The 25354-nt window shown below is 50.2% G+C and overlaps 1 protein-coding gene across 15 annotated transcripts in view; it reads right to left on the bottom strand.

Moving 5' to 3' along the window:
• Positions 1 to 16425: 16425 nt before the first annotated feature.
• TMEM229B (transmembrane protein 229B) overlaps positions 16426 to 25354 on the bottom strand; it is a 38656-nt gene continuing 29727 nt past the window's right edge. For 4 of the 15 annotated variants that reach the window (XM_045522119.2, XM_074365359.1, XM_074365361.1 and 1 more), the window contains one exon: positions 16426 to 20149. In XM_045522119.2, the coding sequence (XP_045378075.1) occupies positions 19625 to 20128 (504 nt within the window). In that variant the 5' untranslated portion in view covers positions 20129 to 20149 and the 3' untranslated portion in view covers positions 16426 to 19624. Of the gene's footprint in view, positions 20150 to 23001; positions 25174 to 25354 lie in introns of all 15 variants that reach the window. The other 11 variants (XM_010962289.3, XM_074365360.1, XM_074365358.1 and 8 more) reach the window with 8 other exon arrangements.

Below are 25354 nucleotides of genomic sequence, written 5' to 3'. Positions count from 1 at the left end.
CTTGAACTTGCAATTTGAACAACTTTCATATTGTTAGAAAAATTGATTTAAATGCTAAAACTTAATATTCAATTATTCAAATTCCTTGGAGGCTAATTTGGCAAAAAAAACTACAAAACAACTTCTAATGTTAAAGAAAAAAAAATCATTTCTACCAAGGATTCATTGCAGTATTTTTTAAATAGATAAAAATTAGAAAGGAACCACTTGCTCCATGATTTCTAAGTCAGTACTTCTCAAAGTGGGGTCTGAGAACCCCTTACATCAGAACCACCTGGGATGCTTGTAGAAATGCAGGTGCCGAGGTCACACTTCAGATGCAGTAAATCAGACTCTGTGAAGGGCCTCTGGGAATATGCACTTTATCAGGCAGACCAGATGACTCGGAACTACACTTAAGTTTGAGAGCCACTAAACTCTAAGCGAACCGCAGACCACGGGGTTGTTTAGAGGACTAGACAGCGTGTCAAGTGACAGACCCTGTGCCTGCAGAGAATTGCACAGAAGGAATCATGATGACCGCAGAGAAAACCAAAGTCCACAGGCAGTAAACGCCCTGAGCGAGATGCCCACAGAGCCGTGGCCACAACAGGATAGAATCACTCAAGGCCTTGGTGCTTGCTATGTTATATTTTGTTCTAGAGATTGTTTAAAAAAATTCATGGTCATACAAGTTTCCACTGATTTGTCAAACTCCCAGGAAGGTCACTTGAAGAGTTAACAGAACACTTATAAGTAAGCTCCAGAATTACTGGATGTCACCCCCTCCCTTTTTCCTCCCTCGGACTCCAGTCTCTGGGCAGTAAAGGGCCCCTTCTGCCTTGAATTCTCTCCAAGGCCTCGCAGCCCGTTGTCACCTCCACCGAGTCCTTGGCCACGGCTACAGCTGGCACTGCTACGTGGGATGTAATTTTCTCATTAGGACATTTTACTGCCCACACACTTTTGCAACAGACTGGAGGGCAGGGAGAGCTTAGCAAGCAGCTCGCTGGAGACTGCTGAATATTTCTGCTTCAGGATGAGGAGGGGAGACAGGTCTGATGGGGTGTGTTGCTAATGCAGTGCCGAGCTTCTGTGGCTCCCAGAGGGCTCACTTCCCTGCGGCTGATCCCTGAGGTACAGAAATGCCACCATAGTTCTGTTTCCCACAGAAGCCTCTTTCCTGGAACCTACAGATCCATTCTTGCCCAGAGCCTTGGGGCTTCTTGCCAGGATCTATGGATATCACAAGAAACTACTGTCTGGTCAAGGTTGGCCAACCTCTGTTAAGAAGGCTGGGCAAATGCCCAGGACACCAGGCGCCTGTGTGGGATGGGAGAACCCACTCTCTACCACGGAGCTGCCAGAGGATAGTGGGAGAGCCAGACCTCACCCAGCAATATACCCAAGATTTGATTCTTGATGCTCTGTAGCCCTGAGGGAAAATACAGATGCCTCCTTTCAAACTAGCATATCTGTTCCCTGGCCCTGAAATACCAGGTCTCACCCGCTCCTGGCTGCTCCCTCTGGGTGGTATCCAGCCTTTGGCATCCTGGCATGATCCAGCAGAGGGGACCCCTTTTCTGTGAGGGAGACCAGGCTGAGGAAGGAGTTCCCTCAGGATCCTAGAGTGGGCACTTAGGAGTTGCCACACTGCTCCCGGCCTCCATCTGTCACCTCATAACCTCACTGTCACCTTCAGCCCTTCTGCCCGTCCTTCCTGCGGGGTCAGAAGCCGGCCCAGAGAGCAGATTCAGCATGTCCCCAGCCTCCAGTGCAGTCCACCACCCTCTGGAGGAAGACAACGGAGCAGCAGCTGCAGGGGGGGCAGGGGGGGCAGGAGAGGCACTGGGCCGGGGTTCTCTTGTGACTCTCAAAACAGACCTTTCATCTTTCATCCAGAAGTATTTCCTGAGTTGCCAGATGCTGTGCTAGGAAGCTACAACCATGAGCAGACAGACCCCTGACTTGGTGGAAATTACAGTCCTGTGGAGGAGGCAAAAAATAAACAAGCAGCCAAAGTCACGAGATGACATATTTATACTGTAATGAGTGCTCAGAAGGAAATAAACAGGTACTGTGAGAGACCATAAAGCGGGGCTTTGCTCCAGAAAAGATGGTCGGGGAAGGCCCCTCTGAGCTGAGCCTGCGTGACAGGAAGCCGTTGACCAGCAGGGGTATTAGGCCAAGCGACCAGAAGCTACCAAGTCCCTGAGGAGGAAAAGAGCTTGACGAGTTCTTAGAACTGCAAGTCCATTGGGGTTGGGGTTCAGTGACTGAGGGCGAGACCCGTAGCCTGAGACGGTTGGGTGGGCAGGGGCCAGACCAGTCAGGCCAAGTTCAGGGATTTTGATTTTTGTCTGAGTAGAATGAGAGACCTTCGAAGGCTTTTAAGCAAGTGACAATATCTGGTTTAAAATTTCAAGCATCACTGTGGGTGTAGGTTTGGGAGCAGGCTTTAGTTACAGGAGTGGGGGAAAGAAGAGGATTTTAGGAAGCCCTGCAGTGTCCAGGTGAGAGAGGACGCTGCTTGGACTCGCTGGTGGAGTCGGGGGAGGGGAGGGGAGGGGTGAAGCTTGAGACCTGGAGGAGTGCTGCTGGGCTGGAGTGAGGGGCACGGAGGAACTGAGGCTGAATCCCAGACTTGCGGCTTGAGCAGCCTGATCATGCGTGGCGCCCCTCCCCAAGGCGGCGAGGACTGGTGGGAGGGAGGGGGACAGGGAGTTGGGGGGCAGGTATAGGACAAGATCTTCAGGCTTGTCCTAACTCCAAAGTCAAGGAAGTCGCTATCCCATGTTCCTTCCCAGCCTCTCGAGTAAGTCCTGTTAACCCCATTTTCCAGGCTGAGAAAACAAGGTAGAGCTTAATGAGTCAAGAATAGGGGCTAAGAGATAACACCAAGGAGCCAGTTTGCCATTTGGGACCTTCTACACCCACTTTCCCAGCCCAGCTATGAACCCTCCTCCCAAATAGCTCACCAAGGCCACTTGGAGCCATCTTGGCAACAGCTCCCAGGACAGGATGCTCTGGCCCCAAGATATTTTGTCTCATCCCTAATCTCCCTCGAGCCTCCCTCCTTTTCTCAAAATGCCTTTTCCAGTGCCTTCTCTCAGAGCAGTGTCTAGAAGGTGGGGTGCTCATGGCTGAGACAGGAGCCCAGGAAGCATGGAGATTTGAGCCTGACGCTGGCTTCAGCTCCTTCCTGGTCCGGGCCTATTACTTCCTTTCTCTGAGAGCTTTATATTTTTAACTACAAAAATGGGACACGATCCCCTCTTTCTTTATAGGGTTAGGAATAGAGGCTTTAAAGTCAGGAAGACCTCAGTTCAAATCTCAGCCAGCTGTGTGACCTTGGCAAGACACCTCTCTAAGCCACAGTTATGTCACCTTCAAAAGAGAAACAATAAACACCTTTCTCAGGGGCTCTTGTGAGGATAAAGCCAGATTATGGAGGCCAAGGCTTTCACCCAGTGCTTTGAGATAAATAACGTCTAGTGCCATTGTGTTGTCATTGGACACTTAAGGAGATTGTCCATAAGGGACAGGGACAGACATCAGTTCCTAAGGCAGGTGGGAAATTAACAGAACCCAGGACAATGAACTTTGGTCCACATGCCCCAAGCCTTAGACATACACATTTAATCTGACCTCTGCAGAGTTAGGAAAGTCCAAGGTCAATTGAGTATTATTTTTTGACTTCATTATTTTGTCTGCGCCTTCATGTCCTTATCGGCAAAATGCAAATAATCATTCTTCCTGTCTCGTGGGGTTGTTGTGGAAGTTAAGTGAGTTAGCTTTTTAAACACTAAACATGTCAAGTGTTTAGAATAGTGTCAGGATTACTGACAAATCCATTAGAACATTTTGGGGAAAGAGGGTCGGGCGGTGAGGTGGAAGCCTCAAAGAACCCTGACCTGAGAGGTGGAATTGAAGGAAGTGGGGATATTTGATTTAGAAAATAGAAGACTTGGCAGGGACACAGGGACGCTCTGCAGGTTGGTAGAGGACTGTCCCACGAGAGGGACCCTGTGATCCTCCAAGAGCCACACGGGGCCTAGAAGGTGGGCAGGACAGAAAAGTCAGATTGCAGCCCAGCTTCAGGAAGAACTTCTGATGATTTTGGCCAGCCTGGAGGGCTCACACTGTCTTAGGAGGGGTTCAGCTGGCCGTCACAAGGGCATGCCAGCCAGCTCAGTTAGAACTAACTGCTAAAGATGAGATTCCTGCATTCTTGGACCAAATGTCCTAACTCTGTACTCCCCTCCAATATTAAGATTCTCAGAATTACCTTAACTTGGTCACCCAGTGTGACCAGGAGGCCGAGGAAACTCTGATGTGGCGGAGGATATGACCTGTCCGCTGGATCCACATTGCCCAGCGCCAGCCTCTGCCCTCGTAGCACTTTGGGCCTTTGGAAGAGGGCCGCTGTGGGTGCTCAGGACACCCTGGGAAAGAGGCTCTTTCACTGCCCCCCTGTTGCTGCTCCTTGAAGCCAAGACTAGGAGGCAGGGCGTGGAGACACGGGGGCAAGGAAGAGAGATCTCCCAACAACCGTTCCAGCACCTTGTGGGCCGGTGGGCAGACAACACACTCTCAGAAATGACTTCGAGGCCCAAGTAGTGCTGTATGTGTAGTCTCGGGGGTCTTCTCCCCTCACTTGACAGATGAGGTCCAAGTGATGGTATGACTTAAGTTACTGGCAGGGCCAGAGTCAGAATTCTGATCTCCAAGGTCTTACAGGCTGCAGGCAGTGTAAGGCGGTGGTTAGGAGCACAGACCAGACGTAGGCCACCTGACTCTGCTAGTTACCAGCTATGTGACCTTGGGCAAGTTAATTTGCCTCTCTGTGCCCCATTTTCTCCATTATAAGGTGTGACTAGACTATACTTCAATTTAAAAAAAAAATGTGACTGGAGATAGCACCTACCTCAGAGGGCTGTTTTGAGAATGGGATTGGTTAGTATTTCCAAGGCTCAGAGATCACAGAGGCAGAAAAAGGCAGATCCAGGATTTGAACCCAGATCTGCCTGACTCTCAACACCAAGCTTCTCCTGCCCACCCCGCGTCTCACCACGCTGCTTTCCTTGGCCCACAAGTGGAAATCTTTTCTGTTATTATCTCAGGGATGGCTCCCTTGTTCAAGCTTCTGTGTTCTGGAAGCTTGAGGAACGTCTGTCCACACATGTGGGGAAACTGAGGCACAGACCATCACAGTGACATCACCTCCAGGAAGGGGAACTGAGTGGTGAAGCCTGTGTCAGAGGTCTTTAAGTCAGGTTATTGAGGGGGAAGTAACCAGCATTCCCACAAGCTGCTCAGATGACCCTGACAGTCCTGAGCTATCAACTTGGCCCTAGGCTGCTATGTCAAGGAGGCTGGCTTGGGTCCAAGTACCCCTTTCCTGGTTTCAGGTGTGTATGAGGCTGTCTGCCGGGCACCAAGGGAACCCCTGATGGATGGATCAGGGAGGGAAAGCATCCTGGCATCCAAGTGAGATGGAGGGTCTGCCAGAGGCTCCAAGCCCCACGTGGGATGCTGCACATGGACCACGCAGGTCCCTGGGATGCTGACTCGTTGAATCCTTAACTACCTTCCCCTAGATCAGGCTCTCGCCTTCCTGACCATCAGGGATGTATAAATAGATTTTATTTTTTCCCCAAAAAGCTGCTGATGAATTTAGCTGTTCCTATCTTGTGCCAGGTCAAGATGGTGTTCCATCTCAGTAGTGGTGGGTTAGAGGCTCAGAGCTGGGATGGGAACTGCAGAATCGACACGGTGCTGCTGAGTCAGAAACGTGCACAGGGCACTGCCATCTGCCAGGCCTTGGCTGGGATTCTCAAGCTGCCGAGGGAGTGGCCTACGACCCAGGTTCAAAGTTCATCCAAGAGCATCACAGGAATACCAGAGACAGTGAGGTGGCTGTGGTCATGGATCCCGGCTCTGCCACTTACTAGCTGGCTGATCTTTGGCAAATTAACCTCTCTAAGCCTTAGTTTTCTCATCTGCAAAATGGGGAAGAATCTAACCTCCCTTTCAGGGGGATCTTAAAAAGGATACCAATTCCTCAGCTGTATCAGCAGCAGAGCAAGGGCAGGCTTGAGGGCAGCATGGGGTCAGGAGTAAGAGCCTGGCTTCAGGCCCAAGTGCTTGGGTTCAGAGCCTGGCTCTGTCACTCCCTAGGTGCTCAGTCCTGGGGGATGTATTTAACCTCTCTGCTCTTCAGTTTCCTCACCTATAGAATAGACATAGTAGTTAAATACTTCATGAAATTGTTATGAGGATTTAAATGTTAAGTACTTGCAAAGCACTTAGAACAGTGCTTGGCACATAATACACGAGAGTCTGCTCAGTACCCAGTTCACATTCTTGTTCCTCCTTACAGATGCATGCAGCTTCCCCTGTCGAATTTCCTTTTTCATATCTGGTAGGTAAGTCCTCCATGAAACTGTTGTCTCTCCTTCCTTTGAAAGATGGTACTATAAATCCTTTTTTTCCTTCATATGGTACTAACTGCACAGTATCTTCTGACCTTTCTTTTTTCCAGCCTTCTGACTCCCTTCTTCTCTAGAAGTCAGCAGAGGCCCCCCTTCCACACCCTCCTGTTTGCAGCACAGGGCTCAGCTGGGGCTTCCTGAATGTGTGGAAATCTAAACACTGTCCGGTACACTCCATGACCTGAGGGCCCTGCCTTCATTCATTCATTCATCAAATACTAATGGGTCGTTCATCATGTCCTAGGCACTGCGTTAGACACTGGTGGCATAGGATGAATAACCAAGGTCTCTGCCCTCCAGGAGCTCACAAACCGAGAGATAGGGAAACCAAAAATAAGCAAACAAATCACTAAAGTAGACTTTTATGAGTTAAATGATAAGGGGAAGCTCTGGGTCCCATGGGATCACAAAGGAGGGGTCCTAACCTAGGCTGGGGGGTTGGGAACAGTTCCCTGGAGGAGGTGACATCTCAAGGGGCACCTGCCCTGGTCCAGGCCACCTATGGAGCATATCTGGGTGCTGCTGGCCATCTGCTGCTGCTCTGGCCTCGCCAAGGGGGCTGACCCTATCTCATCCTGCCCTCCCGGCTGTCCTGCAGTTTCTCCTCCTTCCACGCTCCCTCCTATGCCAGGGGCCTTTCCCATGCCATCCCCTCTTCCTGCCATATGTTTCTGTCCCCACTTTGGCTCCCAGTTAAAGGCTTTCATCTTGGCCTAAGTGGAACTTCCTCCAGATAGCTTCCCCTGACATCCCCGACTAGGGTCAAATCACCCCAGCCCCATCAGAGATGCTTGTATAAGTTGGTACCCCTATTATTGTAGCCCTGACATACTCATTATGTGACCAGTTAATTCACATCTCTCCTACAGATCAAATACAAGTTTGAATGAATAACTGAATGAAAGAATAAAAATCTGAATAATCAGTGAATAAGGCGGGACAATGTGTATTAATCGTGAGAGACTATGGAAATTACTGCTTCCTTTTAAAGTCATTTATAATAATCACCTATTTATAATAGCTATCCAGGAGTGGGTGGGTGGAGCTCAGTGGTAGAGCGCATGCTTAGCATGCATGAGGTCCTGGGTTCAATCCCCGGTACCTCTATTAAAAATAAATAAATAAATATGTAAATAAACCTAATTACCTCCCCCTGCAAAAAACAAACTATAATAGCTAGCATTTATCATATATAACAAACATTGCAAAAGAGTTCATTTGTTTATTCATTCATTCACAAATATTAATGAAACACCTACTTTGGGTCAGGCAGGGTTTTCAGTACTGGGATGAGAATGCTGTGAAAGAGTCAGACATGCACCCTGCCCTCTGGACCCTCCATTTGGGTGGAGAAGACAGAGAATAGAGAGATGAACAAATGCATACGGAGAGAAATCAGGCTTTGGAAAGTGCAGACCTTCACAGCCTGCGCTGTCCTTGAGGATATCACAATGAGAAGGATGACACTGACTAAGGAAATACAGGAAACCTCCTTGGGAAAGTCCAGCCAGTGGTCTGAGCTCGAGCCACTTTGAATTTTCTAGTGCAGGCTGCCAGGCATCTTGTCGTTGGTCCCAAATGTCCCAGGAGCAGCAGGCGGGCTGGGCTAGGAGACGGAACACCTGAGGCCCTGGCTGGTGGAGGACCAGGCATGGCTGCTCTCTGGTGCCAGGTGGCCTTCTCAGCTGGCCAGAGAGCTGCTGTTGGCTGCTGACTCCTATGGCCTGATATTCCCCTGCCTCAGCATCCAGGAGCGGGAAATGAGGGCGGAGCGGGCCAGTCCCTTGTGACAGCGAGTCCTGCAGCCCTTGAAACCTGAGGAGATGGGCTGAGGTCAGCGCTGGCCTCCACTCCCCCATCCAGGGTGAACTTAAGGCTTTGAATCTTCGCTTCCCTGAATGAGGGGCTCCTTAGAGTGGATACAGGGGTGACGGAATCAGGATGGGGACTGCTGTGGGGAGGACGGACGTGGGGGTGAAGCTGGAGTGGAGTGACCGCCTTCTCAGGCTCAGGGCTGATGGGATGAAGTGCAGTTCTCTGTCCTTTACAGACCCGTGATTACACCCGCCAATCCCCTCATTCACTCAACAAATGTTTATTGAGCTCCTACTATGTGCCGGATCCACACGTATAGGTGCTTGGGATGCGGCAGTGAGTAAGAAGTGGTCCCCAGCCTCCCCCAAATCACTTGGGCAACGTTTTATTCTAACACACTTGACAGGATCTCAAGTGGTCCTCGTTACAATCCTGTGTCCCATGAGAATGACTGTAATTCCCGTTTGATGGATAGGCAAGCAGAGGCAGAGAGAGATTAATTACATAATGTGCTTAAGGGGAAGCCAGAACCAGCAACCAGGTCTTGTTTAATCCTTTCACCAATCCCGCACCAAGGGAATCCAGGGAGGTGGTAGTTTGTATTGATTTTTAATGGTTCATTCTGACCAATGGAGTCTGAAAGTAAAACTTGATAAATTAGGGGAGGTTTTATGGAACCTCTGACCTTGTTTCCTCCATTCACTATTTCATTTTTAGCACCTTCTTTCCGAAAGGAACCAAAGCCCTTAACAGGCAAGGGGATACATCAGAGACCTATTTAAAGTTCTTGCTTTCATCACTCACGTCACACCCGGGTGCCCATCTTGACCAGCCCTGCTTAGAAGGCCTCACTGGCTGGATGCAAACCCAGCTTGGTTTGAAGTTGAAAGGCCTCCTGGGTTACACATAAGCCTCTTCAGGGTCAGAGACATGGCTTGTGCTTCTGTGCCTCCTCCCAGCACCAAAGAGCACCCTGTTTCCCACGAAGGCACTCAATAAACCCTAATTGATTAGTTGATTGGAAACAACAAACACATGGTGGAAGTGCCTGGAAATACAATCTCCCAAAAGCTGCCAGCCAGCCGGGGGCTCAAGGGGCAGGTGTTTTCAGATCAGTGTGCTTGCTCATCCCCAAGGCAAAGTTTAAAGTGAGTGACTGGGCATTATTTTAGAACAGTGCGAAATCGGAAACATGTAAATACCCAGCAGTAGGGGAAGAGCTAAGTTAGCTGAGTTATATTAAGATTCTGGAAGACTCCAGGAATTTTTTTAATGATGCTACAACACAATACAATACAATATAGAGAATTTTGTAGCAAGTACCCAAGTGGGAAAAGCAGAATATGAAAAGAATGGAGAAATACATCCACTCAGAAAGATAAGAAGAAAACTTGACTATTTAGTAGCTGCTTTTTTTTTTTTTTTAAGTTCACTAAGCAAAGGGAATGACTGTAACAAGGCGATGTCTGTCACACTGTGTAGTGTGATGGAAAGAGTCCCTGGGCCAGGTAACCAGATGACCCAGGGATCCTGGTGCTGCCAATTATGGGCCATGTGCTTTTGAACAGCCCACTATCCTGAACCTTGGTTTGTTAACTGTCAGGTGAGAATTTCAATACTTGCCCTGCCTGTCTCACAAGGTAAAAATTTATTTACCCCATTTAGTATGATATTCATAGGCTTCCTGTACAAATAAGAATGTGTTTGACTATGGGGTGCTGACTCACATATGGCTCAGGAGTTACAAAATATACAGCATATAAATGTTATTATTCTTCTGAAATCCAAAAAGTCTTGCAAAACCCCATGGGTTTTGCATAAGGAATCATGGACCTGTACTAAGCACATTCAGCATATAACTTATTTACCTTAACCTTCACAATAATCCTATAGAGTAGGTTTGATTATTCCCACTTTACAGATAAGAAAATTTGTGTGTATAGAGGTTCATTTGCTTTCCTATTGATAATGTGGCCCAGTTCAGATTGAGAGCATCTAAAGCCCGTGATTTTGGCCACCATGACCACGTCAGCAGGAATCCAGAAACACAGAAAGCAGGAGTGATACCTGCTTGCATTTGACTTATGAGACTAACAAAGGAGAATATTTCTCCTAATATCTGACACTGATTGCATGCCAAGCACTTGAGAAGCACTGTATCATCTGATGTCCACAACTCTGGGAGGTACTAATGCTAGCCCCATTTTCAGACGTGGAAACTGAAGCTTAGACAGGTCACATAACATGCTCAAGTGTGTCAGGGACCTGGGATTCAAACTCAGGTCCAATGACTCCAAAACCTTTTGTTGAGCAATCAGGAAGTTCCCAGGAGAACACGGAGGGTAGCTGGCCACAGGCTGGAAAGTCTGAGAAAAGGGCTGGTTACAAATAGAATTATGAATGTGGAGCAATCTTGTCCCTCCATTTCCTGGTCCTCTGCCTTCCCTCCCCACTCCCTTCCCCTCATCCTCCCTCCTTCTGGACAACAAAGTCAGCTGTCCTCTCAAAGACATGAAATATAAGCTATAGGGCTGGGTCCCGAGTGCCTTCAGCAGAGTTATAGGGAGGAAGAATACTTGGGTAACTAGAAGGGATGCACAGATAATGTCGGTCAGGAGAAGTGAGTTGTTTTAAGATATTCAAGGCCTGCACAAAGGCAGAAATGATGAGCTGTTCCTGCCAAAGGTGCCATCTGGTCCTGCTGGTCAGCAGGCCTGAGACCCTGGGGGAACAGATTGAGTGAAAGTCGGCAAAATAACACCTAACGTCATTTTGTTTCCATTTCTAAAGTGATCCAGGAAAGAGGCTTGCTCTTTGGTGTCGAAGAGGCCCAGACGAGGTTCTGCCTCCTGCCTTGACTCTTGGCTTTGGTTCAGCAGGACAGACTGTCCCAGGGAGCTGCCCGTGGGCAGGCCAGGTAGGCGGTGGGCATTAGCTGTCCTTGACTGTCTGCCCAGAGGTGGCTGGCAGATTGCCTGACTCTAAAGAATTTGGAGATCTTCAGTGTCCCCATCTGAAGATGGGGCTAATATTAATTCAGAGTTCTAAAGGCTTCCTGGAGACCCTACTGCAGACAAGGACAGCTCCTGACTCAGATTAATCCCAGTTGAATCAGGTCTGAATCCTGGAATATATACAAATTTTGAAAGGTCGTCATTTGCACTTCTGGGTGCTTTACAGTTTGTAAAAGAAAGGCCAAGTCTGGGGCATTCCCATGTTGGAGATTCCTCAGCTTCCAGCAGTGAACCTAAGGCTCCGAACAGGTGAAGGGGTGGCAGGAGAGACTGTGAGGGGCGAGGTCTCTTGGAGGTGGGGTGTGGGCTGGATGCGGGGTATCAGTTCAAGGCGTGAGCAGAGTCTCATGAATTAGGAAGGGGAGTGTGGGGGCTAAAGATATGATCACAGGTGACGGTCAGATGCTTAAAAGAAGTCAGGTGTTTAGCAGGGCTCTGGATTGTCAACACACAGAATGTTCTAGCTGCTGTGCGGAGAGTGGCAGAGGGGTTGCTTACCAGCAACAGAATCAACAGAATAACATAAACAGAAAAGAAATTCATTGCAAAACTGTGAGGGGCACCTCAAGGTGTCGAAGGAAAGGCCGAAGAACACGCTGAGAAAACAACAGGAACCCAAAGGCCTCTGGGGATCCAGGTGACCCGAATGAGTTATTGGACAGTCCCTTTAGGCTTTGTGTTGAGACTCTTTAAAGAGAAAGGGGCTGGTTGTCCTGATTTGGACATCTTTGTCCTTCCTTGGTCTGGGAGAGGAGGACCCACCAGGATCATGTCCAGCGGGAGAGGGGTCATTCTGCAAAGCAGGAACTACATTGTATTGGACTTGGTAAGGGTGTTGTAAACTCCCACCAACTAGGGTTACCAGTTTGCCCAAGACTTTTCCAGTTTGGGCACAGGAAACCCCTGCATCCCAGGCAAACTGGGATGGCTGGTCTCCTTATAATCAGCAGGTGGTGGGCCAGAGTTGGCCAGTGAAAAATCCCCAGGGGGCAGTGCCCACAAGACTTTTCATAAGAGGGGTGTGCTGAATAGTTCACTGTAAGACGTTGTTTTCTTGTTTATCAGCCGTCTTTCCCCACATTTCATGATATAGGCTTGGCTTCCCGCAGACTCCATCATTCACGCCTGGGCAGACCCACATGGTCTCCTGCTCTCTGTCTGAGTTCTCAGCCTCTGCATGTGCTCTTTTCAAATGAGAGACATTTTCTACTTCACCCTCTCGCCTGGCTGTAACAGACATAAACATATTTCCTGACCCCCTCAATCTAGTTAATTCCTTTTCCCCTAAGTCAGCCCATCAGAGTTCTTGGTGCCCATAATTTGGGTGAAGCCATCAGGCGGGGAGGGCAGAGATGAGTCTCCCTTGTTCACTCTTGTGCTGCAGGCCTAGTACAGGACCTGGCACTTAGTAGAGTGAATGCACAAACGAAGATCTGCTGCACTGACAGCACTGGAAGGACTTAGCCTCTGCGGCTGGCAGCTGTCATGCTGAGAGTTTCCAGGGAGACAGCTCCCATCCTGAGTTTGCCTGAACTAAATAGAGAGCTGGGACCAGGGAGAGCTTGAAGTAAACAGAGACCAATGATGCTGGCTGTAATTGAGCTCATCTGTCTCTAGTTGGGCTAAGAGAAGGAGTAAGAGTGTTCCAGGCAGATGAACCCAGGGCTGAAGGCCCAGAGGCAGTGAGCAGGGAGCTGCCAGGGGAACCACAAGTCATTCTCCCTGGATTGCGCAGGACTGAGGGGGAGGCAAGAAATGAAGCCAAACCACAAAGGGTGGTGTAAGACTTGCTGAGGTGGTGAACTTAATCCTAAAGGTAATGAAAAATCATTAAAGAGTCTGGAGTAGGGAGTGGTCAGATCTGCATCTAAACAGAAAAATCGTTGCAGCTACAAGATGTGCCTTCAGCTGGAGAGCTCCAACCCCAACCGAAATCCTTGAGTTCTCTCCCACGTTATCCCACACTGTACTTCTAGCTCTCCCTCTTAATGGAATTCCTAACTGGGTACAGGATGCAAGGGCTTCGGAAGACATCTCCCTCCTTAAGCCCTGAGTGGTTCCCCAAAAGATATAACCACATCCAAATCCCTGGAATACATGAATGTGACCTCATTCAGGAAAAAGAATCTTTGCAGATGTGATTAAGTTAAGGATCTTGAGATAAGATCATCTTAGATTATCTAGATGGGCCCTAAATCCAATGATAAGTGTCCTTAGAAGAGAAGACACAGACAGAAGGGGAGGAGGCCATGTGACCATCGAGGCAAAAATTGGAGTGATGCTGCCACAAGCCTAGGAAGCCAAGACAGGCCAACAGCCACCAGAAGCTGGAAGAGGCAAGGAACGATTCTCCCCTAGAGCCTTCAGAAGAAAGCCTGCTGACACTTTGAGTGCAGACTTGTGACCGCCAGCCCTGTGAGAGAATGCATTTCTATTCTCTTAAGCCAGCTAGTTTGCCGTAGTTTGTTACGGCAGCCACAGGAAACTAAGAAGTTCCCCCACACGTGACTGAGAAGGTGCAGCCTCAGGACCCTCCACCCGCAGTGGACCATTATAAACCAGGAAACCTCCATTCTGTTTGGAAGGTGTGCTTGTGACAGAGGCAAGGAGCGAGACCAGGCTACCAGTGGGTCCTTCTTTGCACCGCCTGGCACTGAAAGGACACCTTTGCCCACATTAAGAAAGTGTATCGCCAGAATGAAGCAGTGGACAAAATCAATGGAGCTGGGTCTTTGGCCAAGGTCTGAAGACTGTGAGAGTGAATTTGGGATGCTGGCAGGGCTCTGTGGGGATTAATGGTTTGGAACGAGGGGGTAGGACCATGAGTTGCTCTATGGCAGTGGGCACAGATATGGCAGGGATGGTTGCTATTCAAACAGGATTCCTAGCTAACACCCGTGATTCTCTGCAACGTTCAGCTTGGCCTTTATGGTGGGCTCACTCGGGCCGATGTACCAGAAGACTTCATTCATCATGAGTTTCTTAAAGCAGCCACTGTGTGCTGGCTTTGTTCTGCACTCTACCTGTCTTGGTACCTCCCAGGGCACAATGTCTGTGTTTGGGGCCAGTGAGAAGCCAGCCCTCCTCTGAAAGCAGCATTGCTTGACCTCTGCACTATGTGTCTCTTCCCTGGGGAGTCCTCCCCTATCCCTGTGGGCAAGTCAGGCTCCTCTATCAGGCTTCTCTTTTGAAGGGTTGATCAACATTGTACTGATATAACTATCTTCATGAGAGTGCATTCAATGCCTTTCTCCTGGCTAATTGTAAGCACCCCAGTAACTAGCCTGGTCCCTGGCTCATTATAACTGTCCAGTAAGAAGTTGAAGAACTAACCAGGTCAATTCTCAGGCACATCTGAGTTTTCAAAAGGAGAAAGATTTCATCTGGAAGTTTCAAACCCTCTGAGAGTACCTACAGCGAGGGGCTCAGGCTTAATCTCAAGCGAAGGAAATAGGATCAAAGGGGAAAGGCCCCAGGCACCAATAAAGCTGCATGTGGGAGGGAGAGAAGATGTCAGTTCTAAGCCCAGAGTTGCCAGAGGCCAAAATTTCACAAAATTTCTATGAAGAGGGATCCTTGTGCCAATTGGTTTAAGTCTTGGCCGAGATGGCATCCCATACTTCCTTATAACCCCATCTCTCCCCCGAACCGCCCCCTCCTGAACATTAATTTCTCTTTGTGAGTAACACCTGGAGGGGCTGGACTCTAACAACATCCGGAATCTCATCAAAGTACAAAAGGGCGCCTGACTCCTCACGAGTTCTCCCTGGAGGGTCCTCTGCTTACACTGAAACAAAAGAGTGGTGTGGCAGATGGGGACTGTAGACTGGTCACCACCAGACCGCCTCTGTAGAATAGGAAAATACCGGTTCTCACCTCAGATGGGAGAAAACACGAGAACGAGTGTGAGCAGTGCCTGGCCGGGGTTGCAGTGCCAGCAATGGAGGTGCTAGCAGTGGTAGAAACCACAGCTGTTGTTAAAAGTATTAAGACTGGCTCTTCTAACCTGTGGTATGATGAGTCAGAAGATCTCTTTGAACTGGGTGAGGGTGGGGCAGAGCAGGTGAGGAAGGAAAGCATCAGAAAAGTATCCACTGGGTAGAGTACGGCCAGTGAGGAAGGGTCCCGTATCCCCTCAGACTTCTTGTTCTGGATCCTAGATCTTGCCTCTTCTCTGATGATCCATCTGATAGACCCTGTTTCATTATGCTTGCCTCTTTCTTTTTATAAAAATCTGCTCTAATGGACTAGCCCTTATAAATTTGTTTATACTAACATGTAAATGACTGCTGGGGCTTTATGCTTGCCCACTTTTATAAGGGGAGAAGCTTTCAAAGAAATGAATACCATCAAGTGAGTAGGGGAGGCAGAGGGCCTTTTCAGGGACTCAAAGCACACTGCCTACTCCATCCAGAAAACCAACAGGTGTTATATAGCCTGGTTATGCCTGGGGGTGGTGGGGGCAGGCTATTTTGGTTTGGTTATACTGGCTGAGCAAATTCTGAACCCTCCATACTCTTCCCAGAAGTAGAAGAGTAGACAGGAGCATGGTGGGGGAGAAGAGGACAAGGGATGCTTGATACAGCAGAGGTGCACAGAGCAGGGAAGGATGACTCCCTCCAAATGCACTTCTCCAGAAAGCAGGACTGCCAAGGGGAGGCAGAACTCTGTTTCTCAAAAGCGTGACTTTCAAGGTAATAGAAGTAAGGGGTTCTGGCCTTCCAGCTTTTTGGGGTACCATCAGCCTCCTCTCATGGGCCCTCCCGCCCCATGAGACATCACAGGTCATGGCCAGCATGTCTGACAGGAGCCTATCTCACGGGCAGGTGCAGCTAACCTATAGCCAACCTGGATACTGTCCTGGCCTCCACACCTGGGCCCCAAATCAGGAATGGACCAGATTATGCTACTGATGGGGAGTGGGGAGTTGGGTGGAGAATTCAGGTTACCAGAGAGGGTCAGAGCGGAGATCATGGAAGGGACTGGTAGAGAGTGCCTCCCCGCAGCGTGGCCCCATCCAGCAGCAGGGAGCAACGTAATGCCAGAGTTTGAAGGGCCTGGCCTCCAGCAGCCCCAGGAAGAGGGCTCCAAAATAGAAGAAACAGATGGGTCAGAGCCAGTCCTGGAACACAAACACCAGTATATTTTATGTGCACGAATGTGAAAAGAAAGAGACAAAGAGACCAATGGAGACGGAGCAGGCAATGGGCGCACAAACCAGTCGTGTGTCCTTCTGAAGAGCTGCCGTAGCTGGGAGACAGGCCCACCCAACTCAAAGGCTCTTCTGCAGAGCAGGGACCTGCAGCTTCTCCAGGCCCGGGGTGGCCTCACGGTGGAAGGTAACTCTCCCTGCCTTACCCATAGCTCCTCCAGGGCTGGGCCTCCCACCTTTCTGCATCCCCTGTGATGACATCTGCTTAGCCCAGAGCTTCATAAAAACAGGTTCTCACAAACTGATCCACTCAGTGGCTGCCTCCCCAGGAGACCCATGCAGAAAGCGAGGGACCAGGACAAAAGGACTTCATGGACACTCCCTAGGTATTATTGCTGTGAAAAAGCATAGGCCATTGTGACTCACTGGCATCAGAGGGGACAGGGTATAAGGGACAGGATGCCTAGCAGACATCAGAAGCGATTCAATCATGCAGGGCAGCACGTGGTGACCTGTGACTCAGAGACACTGTCATGTCCAGTGGAGGGAGGCCCAGGACACCAGACGTTCATGAACAGTGAGCAGATTATCTCCTGCTTTGCAGGGCTGAGATTCCTCCTAATTTTGAGTCCCTGGGCACTAAGGGATTGAGGCCCTGAAGAAACCCAAAAAGCAAGAGTTGCAATCTGGGCGACGTCTGGTGAGCTCTGAGCCTGCAGATCCTGTGGACAAGCTCCAGGTCATCCCCTCCCTTTGCTGGGGGCTCTGTGCCCTACGAGGGACTACAGGAGCCATGGGGCACCTGGATGAAGCAAAAGCACACTGCTCTGCATGTTGCCAGGCTGGCAGATTTACTTGAGGACCTCCTGTACTTGGGCATTTATATGGCCCAGAGAGATGGTGCCAGGGAGCACGGACAGGGCAACATCTGAACAGCCAAACCCAGCGGGCCATCCAAGGGCTTGCTCTGGCAGAGAATTGTGGAGGCCTCCGGCTGGGAGACATCAACAAGCGGACCACCAGATTCTGTTGTGGAGAGGAGAGCACAGGTGAGTGGTGTGGTCCAAGGGCCCACAGGGGGGCTTGGAGGGGAGTTGGGGTCCAGGAGACAGAGACACCATGGAGCAGGGGGAAAAAACCAAGAAAACAATTACCCAGAGGGAACAGGGAACCAGACAATATTCTTCCTCTGGAATGCCCTCCACCTGTAGAAGGAAAGTAATTGATCCCCACTGGAAGCCTGCATCTGGAAGTCCCAAAGCCTTGGAATTGAGGCCATGGGGAAAATCAAGGTAGGGTTAACCCCTACAAAATGTAGTTCGTGCCTGGACCTGAGGAGCCTGCCCAGGACATTGAGGCTGGAAATCGCCCTTCATCTTGTACTGGACAAGGTCAACCGCAGAAAGCAAACCTGCCAAAGGCACAGTCTCCTAGCCTTTCTCCCAAACTGGGACCCCACTCCACCCACCCCCAGCAACCACTACCCTGACCCCTGGCCCTAGCCTGTACCCTGGCTGGTGCTGTCTGCACAGTCTAGGTGGAGCAGCACAGCAAGAAGAGGAGAATCTCTCCACGGGTGGTATTATCACTTTTAATGTTCTATAAAAAGGGAAAGGCTAATTTCTACCTATGAGTCGTAAGGTGGTCAGGAAGAGACCATGTACCAGGCGATAGGCTGCGTTCTGATGCACCCCTCCCCTCGGGGGTGGGGACAAAGCCGGAAGTGGGCTGCAGTTAGGATTTCACCTGTCCACTGCCAGCAATGGACCTGTCACGGGGGAAGGCGGGCAACTGAGATGACAGTGCCCATGGGCATGGCAGGATTAATATTGTTTAAGGAGCAAGCTCAAAGGGTCAGCCTTTCTGGGAGGGGTGGGGAGGGGGTAGCCCCGAGGGGCTTTTGCTACAGGGCTGGGGCTATGGCAGATCCAGAACTGACCCCTTCCCACTAAGGAGGCTTCAAAGACCCTCCTCTTTTTCTCCATCACTCGTCCTCCATGGCTCTCCAACACTGGATACCTGCTCCTCCATTCCCTAGAAAGCTATCTAGCCCCTGATTGGTTTGAAAATAAACCAGTTGGGTGCCTTTACCGCCCCCACCCCCACTCCGAACTGATTTGTCTCTAGGTCCCCACTGCGGTTCTGTGGGGCCCATCCTGGCCTGCCCGTGTGTTGGGGGTCTCACTCGTTTCTAGCCGGGCCACCGCAGGGAGGTGGCATGTTGAAGAGCACCAGAGACACTGCCACAGCCTACCTGGCCAGGGGTGTGGGGAGGCCTAATGGGGAACTTCCCAGGCATCAGGCCACTGGAAATCGTGGCGGGAAGGCTGCAAGAGGGAGGGAGGTGTCTGCTCAGGGTTCTATCTCTGGCAGCTGCTGTGTTGGCTAGGGAGTTAGGAGTGGGAGCAGGTGGGGTGGTTGACAAGGATAGAGGGGCTGCTAGTGGTAAAGGCTTTGAAAATAAGAGAGAAAAGGGGGGAAACACCACCGAACACACAGGGATTGAAACCTCCAAAAGCCCAAGGTTGGTGGGAATCCAGCACCAGCGGGGAGCGCCCCAGAAGGCCAAGGGAGCAGTGTGGGGTCCTGGGGGAGGGGAGAGGAGCCAAGGGAAGGCCTCCCAGGCCTTGAAGACCAGCACTTCTGCCAAGCAGCCTCCAGGCTGCCCTGTCTCTCCTTAGGCTGCAGCTCAGCAGGCCCCCAAGGGGAGGTATTGGTTGCAAGCAAGCACCTGAATATTGCCTAATGGAACCAGCCAAGCCCAACTAAACCAGGTGAGAGGGAGGCAGGAGGCCGCTGCAGCAGCCCAAAGCCTCCTCAGGCCTTGCTTCCCGCCTTCTGCCCCATTCTCTGAGTGCCTTAACCAGGACAGGTGCTTCCGAGGTCACCCACATAGTCCAGTCGGTGCATAGCCGCTGGCCTCCCGCCTCTAGCCGCTGAGCTGGGCTGAGATCCACAGACCCTTCCAGAAGTTCCTCTGCCGCCCCCACACCCCACCGCCAACACCTGGGCACGCCCCCAACCCCCACCCATAGTGGAGGGTATGGGGGTCGTGTGTGTGCCCTACTGGGCAGGGCTTGTGCTGCACAGAGAGGGCAGCCCCGCCAGCTTGGTACCCTTGTCCACAGGGTCCATGAGAGCCCCCAAGGCCCCGCCCACCAACCCCCGACTCAATCAGTCTTGACGTGGCCATTGGCCAGGGCCAGGGGGCCGCTGGGCTCCCCGGGCTCGGCGTCCTTGTCGAAGCGGAGGCGGAGAGTGTTGCGGATGATGAATTGCTCCACAATGAGGGCCCCGCAGAACCAGGGCACGGCGTACTCCAGGGTGATGAGGCCCATGAAGTCAAAGTCGAACTGGGAGTAATCCCAGGGGCAGGCGTTGAACTGGCGCAGGATGAAGCCGGTGGTGAACTCCCACAGGTAGGTCCAGAGCGTGTAGATGAGGCAGCGCACCAGCAGTGGGCAGCGGCCGCGCAGGCGCAGGTACATGCGCTCCACGATGAGGATGGACGTGCCGTAGATGAAGAGCGCCCACACGCTCGTGACCCCCGGGAACTTCCAGTTAAAGTTCACCACGAACTCCCAGGCCGCCGTGAACATCACCTCGCAGAAGTAGCCATGGATGGCGTACAGGTACCAGCGGGACAGCGCTGTCAGGGGCTCGGCCGAAGACATGGCTCCAAATAGGGCTGACTGCTGGGGACACAAAGGAGACTCGTGAGGGAGTAAGGGATAGAGGGGAGCCCTCCTGCTGCCTCCTACCGCCTGGCCCAAGTCTCTGAAGTGGCCAGGCTGGAGGGGATTTCAAACCTGACTACATTTCTCTTTGGTTACCGATCATACTCCTGACCCTAGTCCATGTTCCTTACTTTATCCCATATTCCTTACCTGAACCAGGTAGGCATGAGAAACGAAGGAAACAAACAGCCCTACTGGCTTCCTCTGAGCAACTCTACTCAAATACTACTTGGAAGGAACATATCTACTACACTCCCGATAATAACTTTTCAGAATAGTTTGTGGTCCGTGGAAGAGTTGGTTGTCCTGGCCCACCAATCACCGCCATTTCCAGGCTACTAGCTGATGTTTCACCAGGCCCATCCACTGAGGCCCCTGTGTGTTCCCCTACTTCTCAAACAGGTCCACATCACTCATAAGCATCCTAGCTCATTTGTCTTCTATGTGTGTGTGTGTACGTGAACATATACAGAACATAAAAGTTACAACTTTAACCATTTAAAATTGTACACGCAAGTGGTATTAAGTGCATTTTCATTGTGGTGCAACCCTCACCACCATCCATCTCCAGAATGTTATCATCATCCCGATCTCCTTTAACACTAACTCCCCATCCCCTCCCCAGCCCAAGGCAACCACTATTCTACTTTCTGTCTCTAAGAATTTGACTACAGTAGGTATCTCATTTAAGTGGAATCACACAGTATTTGTCCTTTTGTGACTGACTTATTTCACTGAGCATAATGTCTCCAAGGTTCATCCATGTTGTAGCATGTGTCAGAATTTCCTCCCCTTTTTATGGTTGAATAATATTCCATTGTGGTCTGTCTGTCTAGGTATGTCACATTTTATCAATTCATGAATGGGATGCTTCCACCTTTTGGTTATCATGAATAATGCTGCTCTGAACCTGGGTGGACAAATACCTGTTCGAGTCTCTGCTTTCACTTCTTTTGGGTACACACCCAGAAGTAGAGTTGCTGGGTAAAAAAAAAAATGCTATTTTTATTTTCTGAGGAATGGCCTTGTTGTTTTCCACAGCAGCTGTACCATTTTACATTCCCATCAGCAATGCACAAGGGTTCCAATTTCTCCACATCCTTGCCAGCATTTGTTATTTTCTGGTTTTTTGATGATGGCCATCCTAATGGGTGTGAAGTGGTTGCTTGCTGTGGTCACATTTGTCTTCAACTGCTCCATTAAGTGGGGTTTTGGTGTTTAGTTTCCATGCTGAGAGGAAACCAGTGGGCTGACAAGAAGAGAGAGTTCTCCCCTCTACTTCTCATTCCCTTCCCTTCCTCTCTTTTAAACCCCGTCCCGCTTCCCCGAAGACTGGCCTGGCCCTCCTCCAGCAACTGTGTGGACCACTTACTTGGCCCTTTATCCAATGCCATCCTATTTACTATTTTGAGGCACCTGTCCTCTTGATCCAACCAGCCTGTGTACTCCTTGAGGGCCAAGACTGTCTCCCCGTCCTCTGTTCTGCAGCCTTGGCATAGGCTTCCCTTAAGCAGGCTTTCTCTATAGGACATATTTATGTGGAGGGTGGTGGGAGAGTTCAGGGTTACATCAAGAACAGGAAGGCAGAGCATGAGAACAGGAACCCTTGCTCTGCCAGCTGCCAGTGGACCCCAGGCCGACACCTCTGTCAACCCTCTCTCCCCAGTGGCAGAGAGAACAGAGGTTAACAGGATGACATCCGTAGTCTGTCCACCTGTCTGGGAATCCCAGCTTCATCTTTCAACTAAAGCAGACCTAGTCACAGTAATACCTTCCCTCATGCATTGCTTTGTGGTCTTCCAAGCACTTTCATTCACATTTTGTTACTGGTTCTTACAAAATTAAGACTATGTGAAGGACAGGGAATTTGACTCCCATTTTTCAAGAGAGGCAGTTGGGGCTCAGAGAGAAATCATTTGCCCCATATCCCAGGGACAGTGAATGGAAAAGCTGAGACTAGAATCCGTATCTCTTGACTTCTACTTCAAAACTCTTCCCACCACATACTACAGCCATCTCCTAGACACGTGTGCCTAACGTCATTCCCCTGCTCAAAAACATTCAAGGGCTCCCCATTTCCTAATGAAACGCTAGTGTCCTTGGCCTGGCATTCAAGACTCTCCATGATCTCACGCCAGTCCACTTTTGCAGGCTTATTCTCACAGCCCAGCCTTCCCTGTCTTACCTCTGTGCCTCCTGCAACCTGTCTATCTATCTTATGTGCCTTGCTCCTCTTGCTTCCACAAGTACAAACACAGCTTAGAGTTTATGTTCAGAACAAGTCTTTTCCCTCCTCCCAGCCATAAATCCTTTCTTCTTCCTCTGAGTATCCACAGCACATACTCTGTCTCTCTTTGGTACAGATGACTTTCTGTTGCACTCTGTTGATAACTTTCAGTCCCCAACAACGTCTTTCCTGTGTCCTCTACCTATTATCCCACCCCTTCCTGAACACTTCCACCTAAATGTCCCCTTTCCTAAACCAAACTCAGTATCTTTTCCCCAACATCTGTTTTCTTCCTGTGACCCTATCCTGATTAATGGTACCACCATCTGTCTGTACCCAGCTAGCAGACAGAGGCCCTGGTGTCACTCTCGCTTCCTCTGCCATCCCCACTTTAACATGAACTCCTGGAAAGTAAGGACTTTGATTCAGTACTGCATCCTCAGGTGCCTAGAAGAGTGCCTCACACACAGTGAGCATTCAGTTCAAGAATGAAGACATTCTTTATCACTCAGCAATTGCTACATAACAAATCATCCCCAAACTCAGTGTCTTAAATCAACTCTCAGTTACTATTACAACTCACATGCCTGTGGGTTAGCAGGTCTTGTCTGGCCTCAATCATGAGACTGTGAGTCATCAGGGTGCTCTGTACTGTGCTTGGCTGGGGTGGCTCTGCTCCACTTGCCTCTTCTCCTTCTCCTGGGCCCGGCAGTGTAGTCCCCGGAACCTTCTTCTCGTGGCAAGGGCAGAGGCCCAAGAGCAAGCAACCCAACTGTACCAGTGCTTTTCAAGAGTGGTTAAGTGGTTAAGTCATGCTTACTAACATCTTATTGGCCCAACCAAGTCACATGGCAAAACCACCAAATCAGCCACTGCCTCCTGTCCTTTCTGCCTCTTAAGTATCTCTGAAATCCATCTCCAACCTTCATTCCTCTTTCTTGTTGCTGCCCTAGTTCAAGTCTCATCATGTCTCACCTGGATGACTCCAGCAGTCTCCCAGCTGGTTTCCTGGCCTTGTCTTGCTCTTTACAGTGAAAGAGTGTGTAGAAACAGCAGCCTTTCTAAAATGCAAATCCGATGTGTCTCCCGACTTAAAGCCCCCTAGAAGGTCTTTAATAACATCTACGAATGAATGCTCCACCCCCAGGCATGACTGGCAAAGCCCTTCGTGACCCACCTCTGGTTGGGAGCCTGTCCTCCAGGTCTCTATGTTGCTGTTTCTGCTACCTGGGGTGCCCTTCCCAATAGCTACTGCCACCTCCACCCCCCCCAACCTGTGGCCCGAGAAGCCACAATCCTCCTTCAAGACCCAGCTCCTCCTCTGTGAAGACTTTCCTAAACACCTTCAACTCCACAGCTGCAGTCCACTGCTCTGTCCACCTCTGCACCCAGTTCGGCTGTCACCTCTGCACCCAGTTCGGTTCTGTGATGACAGTTAGCACTCAGCTTTGCCGCGATTTGTCTGAGGGCCAGCACTAGTAGCCACTGGATGAATGTTTGTTTAATACAATATTCAGAGAAAAAAGCAGGATGCAAAATGGAATACTTAATATGATTCTGATTTTGCAAAAGCATACATACATGTAAATACCCAAAAAATTTAGCTACAGTCATCTCTGGAGGGTGACATTGTAAGTGGTTTTATTTCCTTTATACTTTTCTGTAAACTATAAGATTTTTTTCTTACAAGAATGTGAACTTAGAAAAATTAATTTTGTCTTAAAACTTTTTGTTGAATGACTATATAATAATCATCTTTGTGCCTTGTATATAGGAGATGCTCAATAAATTTGTCAGACAAATGAACCTAAGGAAACCTGAAATCATGTAAAAGCATCGCAGATTCTTCCCTCCTGGGCCGTCCCCAACAGCAAACCATGACCCACAGGTGTGAACGGCACGCAGAGGTCAAGCACAGGAGCTCCAGATCCTAACTGCCCGGGTCTGTGTCCTGGATGATAATATCCCCGACCTGTGGGGTCTCGGGCATGTTACCTGATCTTCTGTGCCTCAGTCTCCTTATAATAAAGTGAGGATAATAAGTAAGCACCTCTGAGGGTTACAGTGAGGATGAATGAGCTAACAGATCAACACAACTACGGATACAGCAAATGCTCATAAAAGGATGGCTTTCATTTCCGGCACAGAGCTTCCTGGTCGGCTTCTCCTTCCCCGCTGCGGTGGGGTCATTTCCCCCACTCCCCTTGCCAGCACTGGGCAGCCTTCCACACCCAGTGGGTCTTCAGCAGCCCAGCAAAACAATCATCACACATTCCTCCCATGGGAGATCAAAAATTCAGCTGAGGAGAGTCAACTCAAGCTTCTGGCTCCCGTGCAGCTGAGAAGGTTGGAGGAAAAGCAAGTGTTCTCGGAACCAGCCCTGGGAGGGCCAGGCTTCAAAAGAAGGGTAAGTAAATGGGCCGGCGTTGCTGGCAAAGCTTCTCACACCCTCATTTTACCCTGAGAACCCTCACCCGCCCTAACAGGTTGCTAAGCTCTGCACCCTTCCTGCCGGGAGGGAGGAGAGGACAGAGCTGGGCTCCAGGGAAATTTACTGAGGACCGAGGAGGGGTCCACGGTCCGAGGCCGGTGGACGGCAGTGGCCTGGAGACCACTCTGCCTCCTGCCCGACTCAGGTCCCTCTGAACTCAGTCTGTCCACCTGACCGGCACTCGTATCCTGGGCTCCTCTGTCCCACAGCATCCGCAGGAAGGGGCTTCTTCGGACGTGCTCTCCCGCAACAGCCCGACGTGACCTGTGCAGTTATGACTCAGGTCAGCCCCCACCTTGATGCTGGTTTTAAAACCCCCCTCTCCTTGCCTCTTGACCTCATCTTTCGGGGTGGCCAAGAATATTTTCCCAGTTAGTTAGAAGTCTGAGGCTCCAGTCATCCCCTGCCCCAGGGCAGGTGACTTGGAAGAGCTGGACCCCCAAGC

This window comes from Camelus bactrianus, chromosome 6, assembly GCF_048773025.1.
Source record: "Camelus bactrianus isolate YW-2024 breed Bactrian camel chromosome 6, ASM4877302v1, whole genome shotgun sequence".
NCBI classification, from domain to species: Eukaryota; Metazoa; Chordata; class Mammalia; order Artiodactyla; family Camelidae; genus Camelus; species Camelus bactrianus.
This window is presented reverse-complemented; position numbering and strand designations above follow the sequence as displayed.